The 20,271-nt window shown below is 45.7% G+C and overlaps 1 protein-coding gene across 1 annotated transcript in view; it reads right to left on the reverse strand.

Annotated features, from left to right (window-relative positions):
* Positions 1-20,271, reverse strand: part of MIOX (myo-inositol oxygenase) — a 66,139-nt gene that overhangs the window by 31,987 nt on the left and 13,881 nt on the right. The window contains exons 2-3 of the mRNA XM_040343180.1: positions 9,690-9,746; positions 7,482-7,562 (exon numbers count right to left, since the gene is read on the reverse strand). Coding sequence (XP_040199114.1) covers positions 7,482-7,562; positions 9,690-9,746 — 138 coding nt within the window. The remainder of the gene's footprint in view (positions 1-7,481; positions 7,563-9,689; positions 9,747-20,271) is intronic.

The raw sequence follows: 20,271 nt of genomic DNA on the forward strand, positions 1-20,271 counted from the left end.
AAACACATAGGCAAGTATTTGTGAAAAAAAAATAGACATTTATTAGGGGTCATAACAAATTAAAGAGGAAGGCAACGCTGGATAAACTGATGAAATTGGCGAAGCCTTTGTACCCCAGGGCACACATCAACTATTTGACAGGAAAAATTGGTAGCCTGAGGAATCCATATAATAGGGAGCACAATCTGGTCCAGGACTCAGAGAGATAGGAAACAGCAGCAGATGACATGTAAGCGCAAATTGTCTCTCACCAAACTTCTACTAACACAAGATTAGCAGAAGGAGCCCAAAGGGTGGCGCACTTGGTATTGAACTTCCCTTTTATAGTGCCGTCGTAAATGTTGTATGTGACTGTTTTCTTGGCGATCAGAATTTCCGACAACATTTGTGCGACTGTGTGTGTGAAAGACAAGTTTGAGCCGACATCCGTCGGAAAAAAAAATCACGGTTTTGTTGTCGGAATGTCCAATCGTGTGTACGCGGCATAAGTATGAGTATGTAAATATGCATGGTTTTGCTTGCACAGTAATGTGCCGTAGTAAATCCTATGTCTTTCTGGGCTGCATAATTTCTTATTACAATATCTGCATGACTGGAAGGTGACAGCTGCAAGGCTAAGAAGCTGATCTACAGCTCCAAGCCACATAAAAATGATGTACGGTAAGCTGGCATAAGCCTATGTTATGGAAATATAAGTCTATAGGACAACCGATGCAGGGACTAAGTCCTCACCGAGAATAGCAGGAAAGGGAAGCAAAACGCACACAGACCAGGAGCAACAGTAGCCCTCTGAGAGTAAAAGGTGTTGGATTGGAGCTAGCAAAGTGACGTCAACTAGCCACACTGCAGGCGACCGTGCAATATTTTATCTATATCGCTAAAAATTAATTGTCCTTCAGCTTTATACGCATTAATGCACTATGAGCGTCTTCCATTATCTTTTATAACCACACAATGTGATTAACGAGATTAAGGAGCACCATAAACCTGGATACATTCCCTGGAGCTGGCTGACCACTTGTCTTCAGAGGCGCTTCCATTCACACGCATATCATCTCTTGGTGGGATCATTTGATTCAGTAAGCGGACAATTTTCACATATATAGCACAGCGGTGACACACTTTCCATTGTGCATTATTTCAGCTGAACCACAAAGAGTTTGTTGTATTTGCATGTGGGAAAAGTTTGAGTATCATCTTTTCACTAAACACATTGAATTGTGGAGCACTGGACTATTTATGAACTTTTTGCACCATTTGTAATTTTTTTTTTAACAGATCGGGACTTTTTACCCCAAAAATAGTTTTTGATGTAATTCACTTGATACACCGTTCTAGACAACAATTTCACTTATCCAGTGACTCTTTACCATTTGAACATTCACTATTGTTTGATTTTGCTTGTTGCCCATTGTTTGTTGCATCTGTTATCTAATTACGTTTAGGATAAAAAATACCCCAGTCAAAAAAAACTGCATCTTATTTATTTTACAACATTTTTTTTCTCCTCACTATTCAAGGAGAGTTTGATTGCAGCAGTTTTTTTTTTAATTCACCTATTTGCAGCTGATTGCACCTTTTTGTATTGTTTACTGAGGGTTTAATACTACCAACGCTGTATCCTGGCCTAGGCCAAAAAGGCCCAGGCCTAGGGCAGCACTTTGCAGGGGGGCAGCACGGAAAGAGTGCTACACTGTTAGGCCCCATGCACACGAGAAGCAATTACAAACACCTCTAAACTCACGTTTTCAAAGGCAAAAAACGGCATTTAAAACGCCAGTTTTTGCCGCGAATTGCGCGGCGTTTTGCCGCGATTAGCAGCGTTTTACCGCATTTGCGGCTGTCAGTGCTTATCTCAAAGACATTGTAGACCCTCCCAAAGTTTAAAACGCAAAAATAAAACGCTTCTGAACCCAAAATTTTGCGTCTGAAAAAACGGACATAAACCCAACTGCTTTAAAACGCCAAAAAACGTGATTGTGTGCATGGACACATAGGATAACATTAAATGTATTCAGGGGCAATACCCAATGCCCAATGCCTCTGAACTCGAGTTTAGCAGCGTCTCGTGTGCATGGGGCCTTAGGCCTCGTACACACACGATAGGTTAACTAGAGGACAACAGTCTGAAGGAAGGTTAACCTATGAAGCTGACTGATGGTGCCTACACACCATCAGTTAAAAAAAACGATCGTGTCAGAACGCGGTGACATAAAACACAACGACGTGCTGAAAAAAATGAAGTTCAATGCTTCCAAGCATGCGTCGACTTGATTCTGAGCATGCGCGGGTTTTTAACCGATGCTTTTGCATACTAACGATCGGTTTTGACCTATCGGTTAGCATCCATTGGTTAAATTTTAAAGCAAGTTGCCATTTTTTTAACCTAAGGTTAAATAACCTATGGGGCCTACACACGATCGGTTTGGACCGATGAAAACGGTCCTTCAGGCCTCTGTTTAACCTATCGTGTGTACGAGCTGCTTCTAATTTTGGCTGTCCTATCATCCTGGACCACAAACCTTCCTCACTGTGCTATATGTTTTCTGCTGCACCATTGGCATGGTTATATCTTCTTAGTCCTCTCCATAAAATTATCAGAAATTTCTGCTTTTTTTTCATTTTGGATACAGTAAGGGATGGTTATAGCCCCAGTCAGATTATTTTTTACCATCCCTGACCCATTACAGTGATTTCCCTTCACTTCCTGTCCCATAGCCAATCAGGAAGTGAGAGGAAATCTATGAAAATTAAGGGAATCCATTGCCCCCCCTGGCCCTAAGAACTAGTGCCCCAACTTGAAAATTTCAGGGTGGGTCTTAAACAGAAAGGGGTGTGGCCTTGACAGGAAGGGGTTGGTCATATTTAAATTAGGGTGCACAGGTTTAGTCAGGCCTAGGGCAGCACAAAACCTAAATACTACGTTAAATAGGTCACCCAAACAAGGAAGGAGAATGAGTCTATAATATTCAAAATACCTTACTCAGTGCAAATCCTTTATTCAAGGTCATTAAGTACTTGAATGTAAAACATATTTCCTATATGTTGTGGATACAAAACAAGGAATGTGTTGGGTTATTGATCAGGTTGTGGCAAATTATACTTTAATGAAGTTTCTACTGATATGTCTGTTAAACGTAATATACTTTCAGTTGATAAATTGCTTTTCCAATGTTGGTTCTACTCTTTGTATGATACAGAACATATCAGGTAACCTTCAACAAGTTAACCCTTTTTTGGACATTATTCCTGAATATGTTTAAATCAGGTTATACCGATAAAATTGTCTCAGCTTTAAAAGCGCTTGGTACAGTCAGCTTCTGACGAAAATATGCAACAAAACAATTCTTTCTCTGATTTTCATTGTAAGCATATGTGCAGATTAAACGCTATGGATTAGTTAAAGGGAATTGAAGAGAGTATATATTGCTTGGGTTCATACACACAACTAGGGCTTTTTTTCAGGGGGAACTTGGGGGAACTCAGTTCCACCACCTCTGGCTCAGACCCTTGGTGCCTGCTCACCACAATCACTTGTAAACACAGAAGTCTGGCTTCTGTGTTTACAAGTGACAGTTCTGCACTCTGGGCCATATTCTCAAAGAATTTACGCCGGCGTATCAGCAGATACGCCGACGTAAGTCCGATTCTAAGGCCGTCCCATGTTTAAGTGTATTTTCAAACTGAGATACACTTAAACATGCCTAAGATACGATGGCCTGCGCCGTTGTATCTTAGGCTGCAATATCTACGCTGACCGCTAGGTGGCGTTTCCTTTGCGGTCAGCGTAGAATATGCAAATGACTAGTCACGCCGATTCTCTAACGTACGCTTGATTTTACGTAGTTTCCGTAAGCGATACGCGGCGTAAAGATAAACATGCCCCCTAGGTGGCGTACTCAATGTTAAGTATGGCCGTCGTTCCCGCGTCGAAATTTGAAAATTTAACGTTGTTTGCGTAAGTCGTCCGTGAATGGCGATGGACGCCATTTACGTTACCGTCAAAACAAATGACGTCCGTGAGACGTCATTTAGCGCAATGCACGTCGGGTAATCTACCCGACGGAGCATGCGCATTACGATCGGTGCGGGAGCGCACCTAATTTAAATGATCCACGCCCCCTACCAGGAACATTTGAATTAGGAGTGCTTGCGCGGGTGGACTTTACGCTACGCCGCCGCAAGTTTACAGGTAAGTGGTTTGGGAATCAGGCACTTGCCAGTTAAACTTGCGGCGGAGTAACGTAAAGGACATACGTTACGCCGCCGGAGATCTCTAAGAATATGGCCCTCTGTGTTTAACCCCCCTGAACTCTGCACTCTGTATGTAATGCAATCCTGGTATTTAATGCCATTTTAAGACCCTTCTACTGTTTGTGAAATCTGAACGGGGTCGTGGTTGAGTTCCTGCACCTATTTTCTGAATGACATTGGACGGTGCCTCTTCTCCTTTCCTCCTCCACCTGGTTCCCTTTTCACTCCCTGTTGCCAAATTTTAGCCAGAGTGAGGGTCTGATAGCAAACAGCTTCTTTAGAAAATCCGTACTGGTCCATGAATTTAGTGTTATGAGTGCATCCTGTATGATTAGTTTGCTAATAGTATTGTATTAGTAGTGTGTAGACCTATAGATCTTCTGTATGCTACCCCCTCATGTCTCTTATTTACAGCCTGCGGTGACCTCATTTAAAGCGGTGTTTCACCCTAAAAAACAACTTTCTAGCATGTCATTCAGCATAGTAGCGCGAGCTACAGTATGCCTTTATAATTTTTTTTGGCGCAGTACTCACTGTTTAATCGCGTAGTAAAGTTTCAGACTCCCCGCGGGGAATGGGTGTTCCTATGCAGAGGGCTCGTGATTGACGGCCGGCTATGGCGCGTCACGCTTCACGAAAATTGCCGGAGTAGGTCTCGGCTCTTCACGGCGCTATACGGCGCCTGCACACAGACATCGGAGCTGACTGCGCAGGCGCCGTGAAGAGCAAACTCCTATTTCGGCTATTTTCGTGAAGCGTGACGCGCCATAGCCGGCCATCAATCACGAGCCCTCTGCATAGGAACGCCCATTCCCCTGAAACTTTACTACGCGATTAAACAGTGAGTACGGCGCCAAAAAAATATATAAGGGCATACTGTAGCTCACGCTACTATGCTGAATGACATGCGAAAAAAAAAAAAAAAATTTTAGGGAGAACCCCCGCTTTAAGGGAAAGGCTGGAATTGTGCAAGCCAGATTATAGTTTAACAACATAGGGGATATCTTGATTTGTTAATAAATGAATAACATACTACAAATTAATAATTATATATACTGTGTATATTATATATATTATATAGTATATATGTGTACACCCCTCACATTTTTGTAAATATTTTATTATAACTTTTCATGGGACAACACAGAAGAAATTACACTTTGCTACAATGTAAAGTAGTGAGTGTGCAGCTTGTATAACAGTGTAAATTTGCTGTCCCCTCAAAATAACTCAACGCACAACCATTAATGTCTAAACCGCTGGCAACAAAAGTGAGTACACCCCTAAGTGAAAATGTCCAAAATGGACCCAATTAGCTATTTTCCTTCCGCAGTGTAATGTAACTCGTTAGTGTTACAAAGTCTCAGGTGTGAATGGAAAGCAGGTGTGTTAAATTTGGTGTTATCGCTCTCACTCTCCTATACTGGTCACTGGAAGATCAACATGGCACCTCATGGCAAAGAACTCTAAGGGGATCTGAGAAAAAGAATTGTTGCTCTACATAAAGATGGCCTAGGCTATAAGAAGATTGCCAAGACCCTGAAACTGAGCTGCAGCACGGTGGCCAAGACCATACAGTGATTTAACAGGACAGATTCCACTCAGAACAGGCCTTGCCATGGTCGACTAAAGAAGTTGAGTGCACATGCTCAGTGTCATATCCAGAGGTTGTCTTTGGGAAATAGATGTATGCATGCTGCCAGCATTGCTGCAGAGGTTGAAGGGGTGGAGGGTCAGCCTGCCAGTGCTCAGACCATACGCCGCACACTGCATCAAATTGGTCTGCATGGCTGTCATCCCAGAAGGAAGCCTCATCTAAAGATGATGCACAAGAAAGCCTGCAAACAGTTTGCTGAAGACAAGATGACTAAGGACATGGATTACTGGAACAATGTCCTGTGGTCTGATGAGACCAAGATAAACGTATTTGGTTCAGATGGTGTCAAGCGTGTGTGGCGACAACCAGGTGAGAAGTACAAAGACAAGAGGGTCTTGCTTACAGTCAAGCATGGTGGTGGGAGTGTCATGGTCTGCAGGTGCATGAGTGCTGCCGGTACTGGGGAGCATTCATTGAGGGAATCATGAATGCCAACATGTACTGTCACATACTAAAGGAAAAAATGATCCTCTCCCTTCGGAGACTGGGCCGTGGGCAGTATTCCAACATAATAACGACCCCAAACACACCTCCAAGACGAACACTGCCTTGCTAAAGATGCTGAGGGTAAAGGTGATGAACTGGCCAAGCATGTCTCCAGACCCAAACCCTTTTGAGCATCTGTGGGGCATCCTCAAACAGAAAGTGGAGGAGAGCAAGGACTCTAACATCCACCAGCTCCGTGATGTCATCATGGAGGAGTGGAAGAGGACTACAGTGGCAACCTGTGAAGCTCTGGTGAACTCCATGCTCAAGAGGGTTAAGGCAGTGCTGGAAAATAATGGTGGCCACACAAAATATTGACACTTTGGGCCCAATTTGGACATTTTCACTTAGGGGTGTACTCACTTTTGTTGCCAGTGATTTAGACATTAAAGAGGAAGTAAACCTAAAGCATAGCATACTAGCTCATTATGAATTACTTACCTCAGATCAAAGCCCCCACAGCCGTCCTCAACTCCCCCTCTGGCAGCCGACATGTCGCCTGGGGCTTGCTTCCAGGTATCGTGGCTCCGGCTGTGATTGGCAGGAGCCGCAATGACGTCACTCCAGCGCATGCATGCAGGAGCCGCCGGTAATGGCACGAAGACTGAAGCAACGGTACATAGGTGCCATTGCTTCAGTTTGCCCTAGTGCGTATGTGCCGATGAGTTTGCAGACACAGGCGGATATCTCCTTAACCATGTAGGTTTTGGAGATTTCCTGGGTAGCTACAGGTAATCCTTAATGTAGGCTAACCTGTAGCATAAAGTTACTAAAAAGGGTTTACAACCACTTTAATGGGTGTGTGTTGAGTTATTTTGAGGGGACAGCAAATTTACACTGTTATACATTGTAGCAAAATGTAATTTCTTCAGTGTTGTCACATGAAAAGATATAATAAAATATTTACAAAAATGTGAGAGGTGTACTCACTTTATATATACATACACACACACACACACACACACACAGTATATTAACAGTACACAAGCACATTCACACATAGTTGGCTACTAGCTGTACCATTTTCCCTTTATATATTTATACATCATCACCAGGGTATAATATTTGTTTTGTTTTTGATCACCTTTTCTTTAACAAAATCCACTGTTTGGTATGTGTGCATACGTGTGTAGGTCATTTTCACTCTGTCCACAAGGGGGCCATCCTAGAACAAGTGAAGAGATAACAAAGTAACATAAAAAGCTTAAAATAAAACATCCATAATGATCACCCTTTTAATGATTGCTTCTTGCCTCAAAATTTTGCTCAAAATAACAAAATCCCTTGTAAAACAGTAGAAATGTAACCACCCACAGGGTTTCTCCGGTGCTTCACTACTGAGCTGTAATGCATTTACCTTAAAGAAAAACAAACTGAAAACGCCATTTAATATATTTTTAATATTCAAAGCAAACTCACCCATCCGCCCATGTTTCATTTTGTTGAGAAATCACTATAAAAGCCACACCCCTGGCATTTTTAGACATGGCCATCTTGAGTAAGGGCAGATGATTTATGTAGCATTTTTGTGCTGGAATCCATCTGCCCGTAGCTCAAGCATGCAGGCAAACAGGTGTGCTTAGCTGAGAAAGCCCCACCTCCCCTCCTCTATGCAGATTCCTGGGATGTATGATATAATTTTTGCCTAGGCCAGAAACCAGGAAGCAAGTGAAGAGTTTAAAAAAAAAAAAAAAAGTTTAAGCCCAGGTTCACACTGAGCTGCGGGAATGACACCGTGGGAGTTCAGATGAACTTCAGAGACATCTGTGCAGGTTTCTGCACAAATGTAAATTGCAGCCCGAAATTGCAAAAAGTAGTACAGAAACTTCTTTTTGAAATCTGTGCAGCGTCGCACCGATTAGGACGTGCCATTTACGGCAATTGCCGCCGATTTGACAAATGTCAAAACGCTCCCGTGTGAACCAGGGCTAAAACAAAGAAATATAGTTCACCTTCCTATCTATCTACTAATGCTAGCAGGGTAAGGCTGGGTTCGCACTGCATTGCTGTGCAGGTCACATGCGATGTCTGTGTGATGCACATTTAGCCATATAAAATGTATGGCTGAAATCTCATTGCATGCGCATCAAAATGGTGCAGGACCCTTTTTTTGGTCAGGACTGGAATCAGATCGCATGCGTGTTCACACTTATACAATCCGATTCCTGCACCATTTCACAGTTCGCAGTGCAATCTGCAAACCGATCTGGAGGTGTCATTAACTTTACATTGACACCCACAGCGGTTTGCAGCTGTCAGTGTGAACCGTTTGCGGTTCAGGTACGATGTGGGAACCCGCACAGGAATCTCACTGGTTCCCGTATCGCACAAGTGTGAACCCAGCCTAAGGCCCCTTTCACATTGAGGCGTTTTTCATGCGGTACAGCGCTAAAAATAGCGCTGCTATACCGCATGAAAAATCATGCCCTGTAGTCTTCAATGTGAAAGCCCGAAAGCTTTCACACTGAAGCGGTGCGCTAGCAGGAATGCTCCAAAAGTCCTGCTAGCCGCATCTTTACCGCGGTATAGGGGATTAAAACCTCACCGCTAGCGCCCGAATATCGCGGTAAACACGATGGTATAGCCGCGCTACAAATAGCGCGGCTATACCGTCACCGCGGCTCGACGCTGCAATGTGAAAGCAGCCTTAGGATTAAAAACAGTTAAAGTTGATTGAGAGAGTTTACTTCTGCTCTAAAGAAGTGCCAATCACACGTAATGGAAAGTGGCCCATCCCTGTGTAGAGAAGCTGTCAGGATCCTTCTTTAACAGGGCCATCTTTAATGTTGATTGGACCCTGGGCAAAAAAATTCTTGGGGCCCCCCCATGCAATTTTGTTCTCCCCCTGCTCTGAGACATACAATAAATATCAGCTAGACTTAAAATCAATTTACTGTATCAGAACAGGCAGTGATTGTGATTGGTTGCCAGAGGTTACAGCATATCATTACCACTTACTGACTGGTTGCTAGAGGTTACAGCACACATTATGGCTCACTGATTTGTTGTTAGAGGTTACAGCACATGATTTATTTTTGTTGATTGGTTGCTGTACAGTAATACTGCTCACTGATTGGTTGCTAGAGGTTATAGCACATCATCTCTCCACTGCAGAGGGGCATGATATACATATTAATGCTGCCGTTATTTACATATGAATTTACATATAAATGATTAAAAGCCTAGCCAGATCGGCAGTGCAGGTAAACACTGGACTGAATGCTGTATATATTTTATGCATTACACCACTAGGAGCACTTTTTTTTGTTGTATTCCATTATGGTATACTCACCATATAATTCCTGTACTGTTGATGTTCTGGTTCTGGACGATACGTGAGAGAAGGATCCTGCAGTTAAGGAAAATGGTACATAGTGAAAAAGTTCATTTGTATTGTGTTTACTCTTATTTACTACTGAAATGTGTGTAAGTTATTCAGTAGTCTGATTATTGTGTATTACGTAGATAAGGTTTAATAGATGGTAACTCAAAAGATTTATGAAAAAAAGTGATTGGTGTGTCCTCTGTTGAATCTGGCACCTCATCCCTATGGGGTAATGGTATAGGGTTGTGAAAAAAAGGAATTATAGCAGTGCCTTAAACAAGTCACAGAAAATATAATCAACTCCAAAAATAGATATAAACATTTTGAGCTAGATTCACATACCTCTGCACATCGTTAGGCGGGCGTAGCGTAACGAATATACGCTACGTCGGCGTTGCGCAGAGAGTCAACCATGGAATTCTGGAAGCCAGTGCTCCCCACGCTGCGTCGGCGTGGCTTAGATTTCAATGGCGTAACCCAGCGTAGGAGGAAGTGGGTGTGACCCCATGCAAATGATGTTCCGGACGTGGAGCAGTGATGTACGCCCGGCGTATCATGAACGGAGCATGCGCAGTGACGCGGAAGTGTGACCGCATCCGTGTGCACGTGCTCACAACTACGGCGGCGCAACTTCCTGGCTTACGCCAAGACATAGGCCCATCTGGCGCAAAAGTACATCCGTTTGCTTGTTTCCCCCCCTGAAGCAAAGTACTTTTGTAGAGAGATGGCACCTCCTAAAGTGGGCAAGGATAAGAAGAGGAAGAGAAACTTCAATCCTGAGGAGACTAATATCGTGTTGGCGACAATCACGAAATATGATGCATACCTGCATGGTGCCCACAGTGGTAAGACCAGCAAGGCACATAAGAGGGAGATTCTTGCCAAGATCACCCTCGATGTGAATGCCATTGGCAATGAGACCCGGACGTCTGATGACATCCAGAAAAAAATCAATGACATGAGACGTCGGGTCCGTGACAAGTTGGCCCTCATGAAGAAGCATGCCAGGGGCACGGGAGGAGGACCAGCCTCATCTCTGCGTTTGACACCTGAGGAGGAGATTGTCGCCAGGTGTCTTTCACAGGAGCAGGTGGAGGGCGTTGAGGGCTATGACTCCACTGATCTGGACTTGGGGACAGGTAAGTGTGTTTTATCCTCCATTTGGTGTGTAGCATGTGAGGGGGTGGAAGGGAACATGTGACAAGTGTGTGGGTCCACCAACATGTGAATGTTTTGTGTCATCCACAGATGTGCTGGAGGGAGCTGGGCCATTGTCGGCCGGTGTTCGACCCATGCCATCCCTGGAACATCCTGTGGCTCAGTCTGACCCCCTGGGAAGCACAGTCATATTGGTGGAGGGGAGTGCCCATACCTCTCCGCTAGAGGTTGTCGTTGAGGAGTCAGTGGATCTCCACCAGGAGGACTGTATATATTATGAGGAGGATTCCATCCCAGAACCCTCAGCCACCTCCCCGCCCATCAGGTCTACCCCATCCAGGGGAACCCCCTCCCGGTCTTCCCCCTCCAGGTCTAGCCCGTCTGGACGGGCCCAAGCCTCTCCTTTCCCCAGGAAGGCTCTACGGAAGACCAGGGGTGTACCCGGAGCCCTCCAAGAAGGGCTGCAGAGGGAGCAGGCCCGGCAGACCGCCATATCGGTGCTATGGTGAGTGACCTGCGGTGTGTAGCAGATAGCCTGGGCTCCTCGGCCCAGTCCCAAGCTGCCTGCACATTGGCTGTGCAGCAGTCCCTCACCCAGCAGGCTGATCAGAGCAGCTCCATCTCTGACAGCCTGCAGGATGTGAGCGGAAACTGCGTTGCCATGGTGACCTGCATGGGGGAGCAGCAGGCCGCAACAGCAGTCCTCACGGCGGAGATGAGGAGGTTTGCAGTGGCTGTAGAGGCCAACACTGCTGCTGTGGAGGCGGAGGGGACACAGACCAGGCGGCACCAGCACCACAACACCACCCGCCAGCTGAGGATGCTTGCTCATACCAACACGGTGCTCACCCGCCTCGCCGTTGCAATGGAGGGCAGGCAGCCACCACCTGCCAGGAGTGACAGAGCAGGGGCTGATGCTCCTCCTAATGCCCCACCCCCCCCAGCCGAGGCTTCCTCCAGACAACTAAGGAGCCAGAGCCGTGGCAACCGTGGCACCAGGCTTGGCCCACAACAGAGCAGATGAGTGCTCATTTTTTTGGGATTTTGCTCAGAGTATGAGCTTTTTCTTTTATTTGCTCAGATTATGATTTGTTTAATTTTTTTAAATGACGTCCACAGAAGGATGTGCCGTCCTCGGATAAGGGCATGTCATGGCTGCCAATGGCATGAACCATTTTTTTTTGTTTTAAGTTCCTGCACACGGTGAGGAGTGCAGGCTACAGTGTGACTGGTGTGTGAATGTGGGGGTGACATTCCTGCCAGCAAGGGGTGTCATCCTGGGTCTTCGGGAAGAAGTTATCCCCACGACCGTGTGAATGTGGTATGAATGGTCAGCAACATTCTTGGTGCCTTGGCGTGGCGTTGCTGCTCCCAAGTCCTGCATGGTGGACTTGGGCTAAACCAATGTGAGGTGGATGTGGTGTGTGTGAGCTAGGGACCACAGTGGTGTGCATGCATGCATTCTCCTTGTGCCATGATGAATGTGTGTGTTTAACGTTCAAAAATGCGTTCCACGAGGCAACTCCTGACTGCTCTTCCCTCAGCAGACGGGGTAGCTTCGGTTAGGGGGGGACTGGGTGGTTGGGGTGTCAGGTCATCACGTATGTCAATCTCCAGGCCCTTTCTCATGGCGTAGTTGTGCAGCACGCAACATGCACCGATGATCTGGCACACGAAGTTGGGGGAATACAACAGGGCCCCCCCAGACGTATCCAGGTATCGGAAAGGGGACTTCAGGAGGGCAAATGTGCGTTCCACCACTGCACAGGTATGTATGTGTGCAGCATTGTAGTTTCTCTCTCCTCTGGTTTGGGGATCCCGGTATGGAGTCATGAGATGGGGCCCAAGTGCATATGCCGAGTCACCTGGAAGGGAAAAGACAGGAGGATGTTAGTCGTGCATGTGGCCCTCGTGATGTGTGCATCATGGGGTCGGACAGTCATGCCTGACTCCCATGTCACTCACCAACCAGCCAGCTGTTCCCGTACACGTTCTGTTCGAATTCTGTGGAGAAGTTGCATTGACGGTATATGTAGCTGTCGTGGCTGGCCCCGAGGTGTTTGGCACGGACGTGCCATATGAGGCATTGGGCATCGGCTATCACCTGTACGTTGATGGAATGCCACTTCTTACGATTACGGTATATGTGCTCTGTGTCACGGGGGGGCCGTAGTGCCACATGTGTGCAATCAATGGCCCCCACGGTGCGTGGGAATCCGGCAATGCTGTAGAAATCCTGCATTGCCTTCCGCCGCAGATGCTCATGGGTGGGTTTGATGATGTGATGGGACATGCGTCTGAGGATTGCGGGGACAACCTGGTGCACACATCTGCTCATGCTGGATTGTGACATCCCAGCCACGACTCCACTTGTACACTAAAATGATCCACTGGCGAGGAAATGCAGTGTTGCCACTACCTTGACCAGTGGCTGCACTGCATGTGCAGGATTTGTCTTGCTGGTGATGTCTTCATGCAGGGTTGTGGCTAATTCCAGGATGGCATCAGGGCTGAATCTGAAGATGCGAAACACCTCAGAATCACCCATGCCAAAGACGTTCAGGCGCGTTCGGTATATCCTCTCCCGTGCCCTCCTACGTGCCGGCAGACACAGTAGTAGTGCTATGACCATGGCTGCCCCTGGCATGTTGGCATACTAATGTGTTATCCTGCAAGTGGGGTTGCTCAGCTCGTCCGTAACGGTGCTGCTGTAGCTGCTCTCCAGCTGACCTGTGCACGTCTGTTGCTGAGTTACCCCTGCTTTATAAGGCGTAACTTTAGGCTGGACGTACAACTTACGCGCACCGCGCGTAGCCTGCGTCGGACGCATGTACGCTCGTGAATCGCCGTATTTCGCTCATTTGCATATTTCAATAGAAAATAATATGGGAGCGCAAGATGCGTCCAGCGTAAATATGCGCCTACGATACGCCTGCGTAGGAAAGTTACGTCGGTCAGAAGAAGCCTATTTTATGGCTTATCTAGTTCTGTGGGCACGGCGCACAGATACGACGGCGCACATTTTGACTTACGCGGCATATTTCGAGATACGTCGGTGTAAGTCCTACGTGAATCTAGCTCTTTATTGATAATACAAAAGGTTTAAAAACATTAAAGACTATAATTAACATGGGTTGTTACAAAGTCCCGACATGTTTCGGCAAATCGTTGCCTTCCTCAGGGGTATGGCTCAATTAATATGTTTTGTACAATCTATTAAAAGATACATACAGGTAATTAGTTCAGAATATATGAAAAAATTACATAACTAGGTATGTATGGAGGCTATGTTAGCCCCTGTTTAGGGACAAGTAACCACAGGTTATTACTTTGTGGTCTTTTTAACCCCTAATTAGTTCTTTTTGAATTTTTGTTTTTTTTTAGTTTGCAATATTAGCCCCCTGCAACCACACTAAGGTTCGATTGGTGTTTTGGGTGACTTTACGGTTTGCTACATCTGGCTTTGCTTCCTGTGTAGACCTGGGGTAGGTACAGCATTTGTTTTGGCACTCAGCTTTTTCACAATGGTTACTTCCACATACTGGATCCATTTTTGCTCACTTATTTCCTGAGAATGTAGCCTTGTTTTGAAACATTCATTTTTTCATATATTCTGAACTAATTACCTGTATGTATCTTTTAATAGATTGTACAAAACATATTGATTGACCCATACCCCTGAGGAAGGCAACAATTTGCCGAAACATGTCGGGACTTTGTAACAACCCATGTTAATTCTAGTCTACCTTTAATGTTTTTAAACCTTTTGTATTATCAATAAAATGTTTATATCTATTTTTGGAGTTGATTATATTTTCTGTGACTTGTTTAAGGCACCGCTATAATCCCTTTTTTTCACAACCCTATGGTAACTCAAAAGTCTACTTTTAAAAATAAAAAAACAATTTTGACAGCAATACTGCAACAACATATCCGACATAACCTTGTGACTGATGAAGGCGATAAACACCAACACTGCAAAATAACAAGCTGGCGTATGTCCCTGTACATAGACTTTACTCATCACGCATGAAGTGTTCTCTGACAACTGTTAAACACTGCTGCCCTGATACACCTGTTCCCGCACAGAACTATGTGTATTCACACTTGCCAGGCACAAGGTTAATAAACTCATCTTTCCCATATCTTTGAAAAATACTGACGTACACTTATAATCAGATTTATATGTAAATATATAGTATATGTGAGACTATGGAGTTGATTTACTAAAGGCAAATAGACTGTGGAATATGCAAAGTACAGTTGCTCCAGAGCTTAGTAAATGAGGGAGAGCTCTGCTGACTTCATCCAATCATGTGCACGCAAAAATGCAGTTTTCTTTTTTATTTTCCTTGTATGCGATTGGGTACTCTTTGTACAGTGAAACTTTACCTCATTTACTAAACTACTAAGTCATTTTTTATTGAACTTTATGAATTATTGATGGATTTATGAGCCTATAATTGGGAATGGGTTGTTTGTATCGTAATTTATGTTTATTTTATGGTTATATAATGTAATAGTAATTATAACATTTTTAATAGTATATGCAGTGTATTTAAATTATTAGCCATAATTATTGACAGTATCACGTTTGTTGTATGCTGTCTTTTTATATTAATTATGGTATAAGTAACTCAATAACTCATGTTAATATTCATTAAGCTACAACATTAATGTGAGCAGAGTAAAGGGACATGGTTGCGGGGACACGTAGTGAGAGCATACATTGATGGGTAGTCTTTCCATTAGCATAATGGAAAATTATAAAAGGGAGGTTGCCGTGCCGTACAGCCAATCCCAGGAGGAAGTTGTGATGACGAAAAATGTCTAGATGTGGCTATACGGCAACTAAGAGTGACATTAGTTGCAATTACCGAAAGTGATGCTCCAGCGGTGATGATTTTGGTGTGGGTGAGATATCGCTACATACACCCTGGGTCTGCTGTGACCATGCTATGACAGTCTCATGCTGCTGCAGTGGATTCATCATATGCATAAATGCATCTGATTTAGGCTGCATTCACACATTCGCGTATTTACGCCCGACGCTCGTGCCGCTGGAGGGGCGATTTTACATTGTTGTCTATGAGATGGTTCACATCTCACGCCGAACGCCAAAACGCTGTACGCCTGCCGCCTGAAAACAAGTCCTGGACCCTTTTTTTCAGGCGGCTTTCGGCGTTCAGCATAGACAACAATGTGTTGTAAAAAAAAAAAGGCTAAAACTACCTGTTTTGTCGCGGCAAATCGCAGTACAATACGCCGCAATTTGTCACGGCAAAATACGCCGCGTTATAGTGTGAATGCAGCCTTAATGTGAGTGCAATGTTTGAAGCCTTTTAACTTTAATAAATTTGATCAAACGATACTGCACTATTGGATCACTTTGTTTTCTTTATATGTGGATTATCTGTGAGTTCAACATTAAGGATTGGAAATCGATGTGAATATTTAACCCTGTGTGGGTTGATGCTTAGTTGCAGAGCATGAGAGTGTAGGGAAACCTTATCTGGTGAGTGGACACCTAGAGGGGAGTGGAGTCATCATTTGCACACGGTGTGGGGGATGTGCTTGATGTTTAGAGCCTTCTTCCAACACTTTTTGAACTTACATTGATTTCCATTTTTTATATCTGAAGGACTGATTTAGTCTGTGGACTTTGCTCATTGATCTATTCATGTATGATATTGATTTATCACTTGTCACTGGATGATTTTCATTTATGATCACTGTTTACACATCATTTATTTGTCTTTTTTACTTAGCGCCTCATTAGTTTATATGGTAGATGTTTTATAATCATTTGTTTATTTAAGTGGCGGCTGTATCATTTAAGTTCAGTATAATATCCTGGCACAGTGGTGGAACCTATAGCGTGGGTGGACGTAACTTTAGACCCTTTGTTTTTAAATAATGTAGCACCCTGATGTTTAGGCAGGGTTGCTAGCAAATTTACCTGCCAGGTATAGCTAATATGGCTAATTGATAGGAGATCAATTGTTTCCACCCTAATTCTGGAATTGCTGGACTTCTGTCACTAGATGGCCAGGTATCTGGTGGCATTATATAAGACAGGGGCATTGCAAGGACAGATTAGGAATAGATGGGGTATCTCAGCCAATGGGCAGGGATTTTCTTGGAGCCCTTGGCCTGCTGGGAAAGCCTATTTATTTGGGTGTGGTCAGGTGATCGGGGTTCTGTGCCACCTGGATGGGTGTCTGGGTGGACGTGTGTTGTATTGCCCCAGGCTGCTAGGCCAGAGAATGAGGCCTATCCTGAGACATCTGACTGCTAGGCTGTCTGAGGACTTATCCAGAAGCAAGAGAGCACTGCAGGGTTGGGACTGCGGCTTTCAGTCCAACCAGAAGTGACAGTTCTACCGGCCGGAGAACCTGTCGTGGTCGGAGGTAGAGGGGAAGCTGTCGCAACTAAAACTGCATTTTTGCCTGCACGTGGTTGGATGATGAAAGTCAGCAGAGTTTCTGAGCATTTACTAAGCTATGGAGCAACTGCCTTTAGTAAATCAACCCCAGTGTGTCTGCACATGCAGATGTGGTGCTCGGCTGGGTGCCTCTCCCTGTGTGGCTGTCTACCTATAGAAGTCTCAAAGTCTGTCAGGACCCCTTTACATTACACAGCACCCTGCATCACTGGCCCACTTTACAGTCCACAGCACCCTGCATCAATGGACCCCTTTACATTACACAGCACCCTGCACCTCTGGATCCCTTCACACAGCACCCTGCACCTCTGCACTCCTTTACACAGCATCCTGCACCCCTTGCATGTTACATAAACTGTAACAGCCACCCCCCCCTTCCTACTGTAGCGCCTGACTACTTTTATAGCAGGTGCTGTTGTAAATTTAAAAGGGGGTCAGAGAGTTAATTGACTCTGACCAGGTTTATTTGGCTAAATTTAAGGCCTCTGTTCCAGCCCTGGCTGTACTGTGCGCCTATGCTGCTGTCTGGGGACTTCAGTCACCCCCAGACGGTAGGGGGCAGCAGTGGAATCAGGGTCGTGTGAATACTTCTCCTCGGCAGCCAATCAGGAGGGTTGATCACCTCGCTGTGCATGCTGGGGGGGATATTTAAGGGGCAGACGCCATTGGTTGTGGTTGTCGCCGCCCTGCGCCTTCCACCTGGGCAGTCGTCCCACCACCCCCGTGTGTGGCCCTCCTGGTCGGGGTGTGTGTGTGTGTTGCTGTGTTCTTGACTCCGGAACTACATTGGTCCGGAGCATTGATCTACCTCGTAGGCTCAGTAAGAAGAATGAGGGCCAGATTCACAACCGAGATACGACGGCGTATCTCCAGATACGCCGTCGTATCTCTGAGTTGCGCCGTCGTATCTATGCGCCTGATTCTTAGAATCAGTTACGCATAGATTTCCCTTAGATCCGACAGGCGTAACTGTGTTACACCGTCATATCGTAAATGCATATTTACGCTGGCCGCTAGGTGGCGCTTCCGTCGAATTCCGCGTTGAGTATGCAAATTAGCTAAATACGCGAATTCACGAACGTACGCCCGGCCGACGCAGTACATTTACGCCGTTTACGTTAGGCTTTTCCCGGCGTATAGTTACCCCTGCTATATGGTGGCGTAAGTGCGGCGTACCAATGTTAAGTATGGCAGTCGTTCGTGCAAAGAAATTTGAAAATTTTACATCGTTTGCGTAACTCGTTCGTGAATGGGGCTGGATGTAATTTACGTTCACGTCAAAACCAATACGTCCTTGCGGCGTATTAGGAGCAATGCACACCGGGAGATTTCCACGGACGGCGCATGCGCCGTTCGTGAAAAACGCCAATCACGTCGGGTCACACAACATTTACATAAAACACGCCCCCCTGTTCCAAATTTGAATTAGGCGGGCTTACGCCGGCCGATTTATGCTACGCCGCCGCAACTTACGGAGCATGTGCTTTGAGAATACAGCACTTGCCCGTCTAAGTTGCGGAGGCGTAACGTAAATCGGATACGTTACGCCGCCGCAAAGATACGCGGATGTACCAGAATCTAGCACTGAGTCTACAAATTTACAAGTGGTCCTCCTGTGCTGTCCGTCCAGAGTGGAGGAAGCCGGTCGATGGAAAACCTGTCTGGGGTACACCGAGCATGAGGCTGGTGTCGCAGGAGAGGCCTATCTGCTCATCGAAGGACACTTCGTACCTGAGAGGCTGGACGGTGGTCGCCTATCAGTACCTGATGCAACTAAAGCTGTTTGAAGGAGATCCGGGTGCTGAATCCTGCTGAGAAGGATTTTGGACCGAGATTGTCTCCACCTTTAGGAGGGTCTGTGGCAGAGACTTTAACCTGAAGTTTCCGAGTGACACTCTGGCTGCTAGGCTAGTGAGAGAGGCCTATCTGGGTGCACTATACCCACTCAGGCTAGAGTGGCGAAGAAGTTTGTCATTGGAAGCAGGACTGTTTCCGCACCAATTAACCCTGAATCTGCCATTTCTTCTATCCCTTCACCTACTTCTGATTCTATCGTTTTTACCCGGCTGGGTAATAAAAGCACAGAAAAGACACCTGTCGTGTGGACATTGACTTTATTACAGCTCTCATCCAGTACCCTAGACGGCGAGAAGACAGAGGTAACGTGCTACCCAAATCAAACCAGCAGGTCCTTCGGGGGTAGTGATGCACTACCTTGTGGTGCACCCCTGACTCCAATGGGGTGCACTTGTCATCCGGCCACAGGTGACCTGACAGTTTGATCAGCCATGATCCCGGCCGACGTGCTGCTTCCTGCAGACGATCCAGTACAGGGCATAGTCCGCAGACTTGAGACTCAAGAATCAAATCAGACTCAAGTGATGTGATTCCTTCAGGATCTGACTTCCCGCTTCGAGCAGCTCCAGACCTCTTTGGGAACCCCGAATCAGCAACCTCAAGTACAACCAGCAGCTGCGCTTTATCGCACCAGTCGCAGAGTCGCATTCACTAAAACTACCACCTCCATTCCGTTTTTCTGGGGACTCCAAGGCCTGCACCATTCATTTTAAGCTTCAGCCTCAAAACTTCCTGTCTGATCGGGCAAAGGTAGCCTATATCATTTCCCTCCTTTCCGGTGAAACTTTAGCCTGGGCTGTCCCCCTGTAGGAGAAGAATGATCCGGTGGTTTCCTGCCTGTCTGACTTCCTGAAGCTCTTTTTCGTAATATCTTCGAGGAGCCGGCTCGGGGTTTCTTCAGCTCTTTTACGTCTCTGCCAAGAATCTCGTTCTGTGGAACAATATGCTCTTCAGTTCCGTATCCTCTCAGCTGAATTGAGCTGGAACAATGAGGCCCTGGTCGCTACCTTTTTACATGGCCTCTCTGACCGAGTGAAAGACGAATTAGCGGGAACAACCATCCCCGCCGGTCTGAACGATGTAATTTCC

This window comes from Rana temporaria, chromosome 3 (genome assembly GCF_905171775.1).
Source record: "Rana temporaria chromosome 3, aRanTem1.1, whole genome shotgun sequence".
Taxonomy (NCBI): Eukaryota; Metazoa; Chordata; class Amphibia; order Anura; family Ranidae; genus Rana; species Rana temporaria.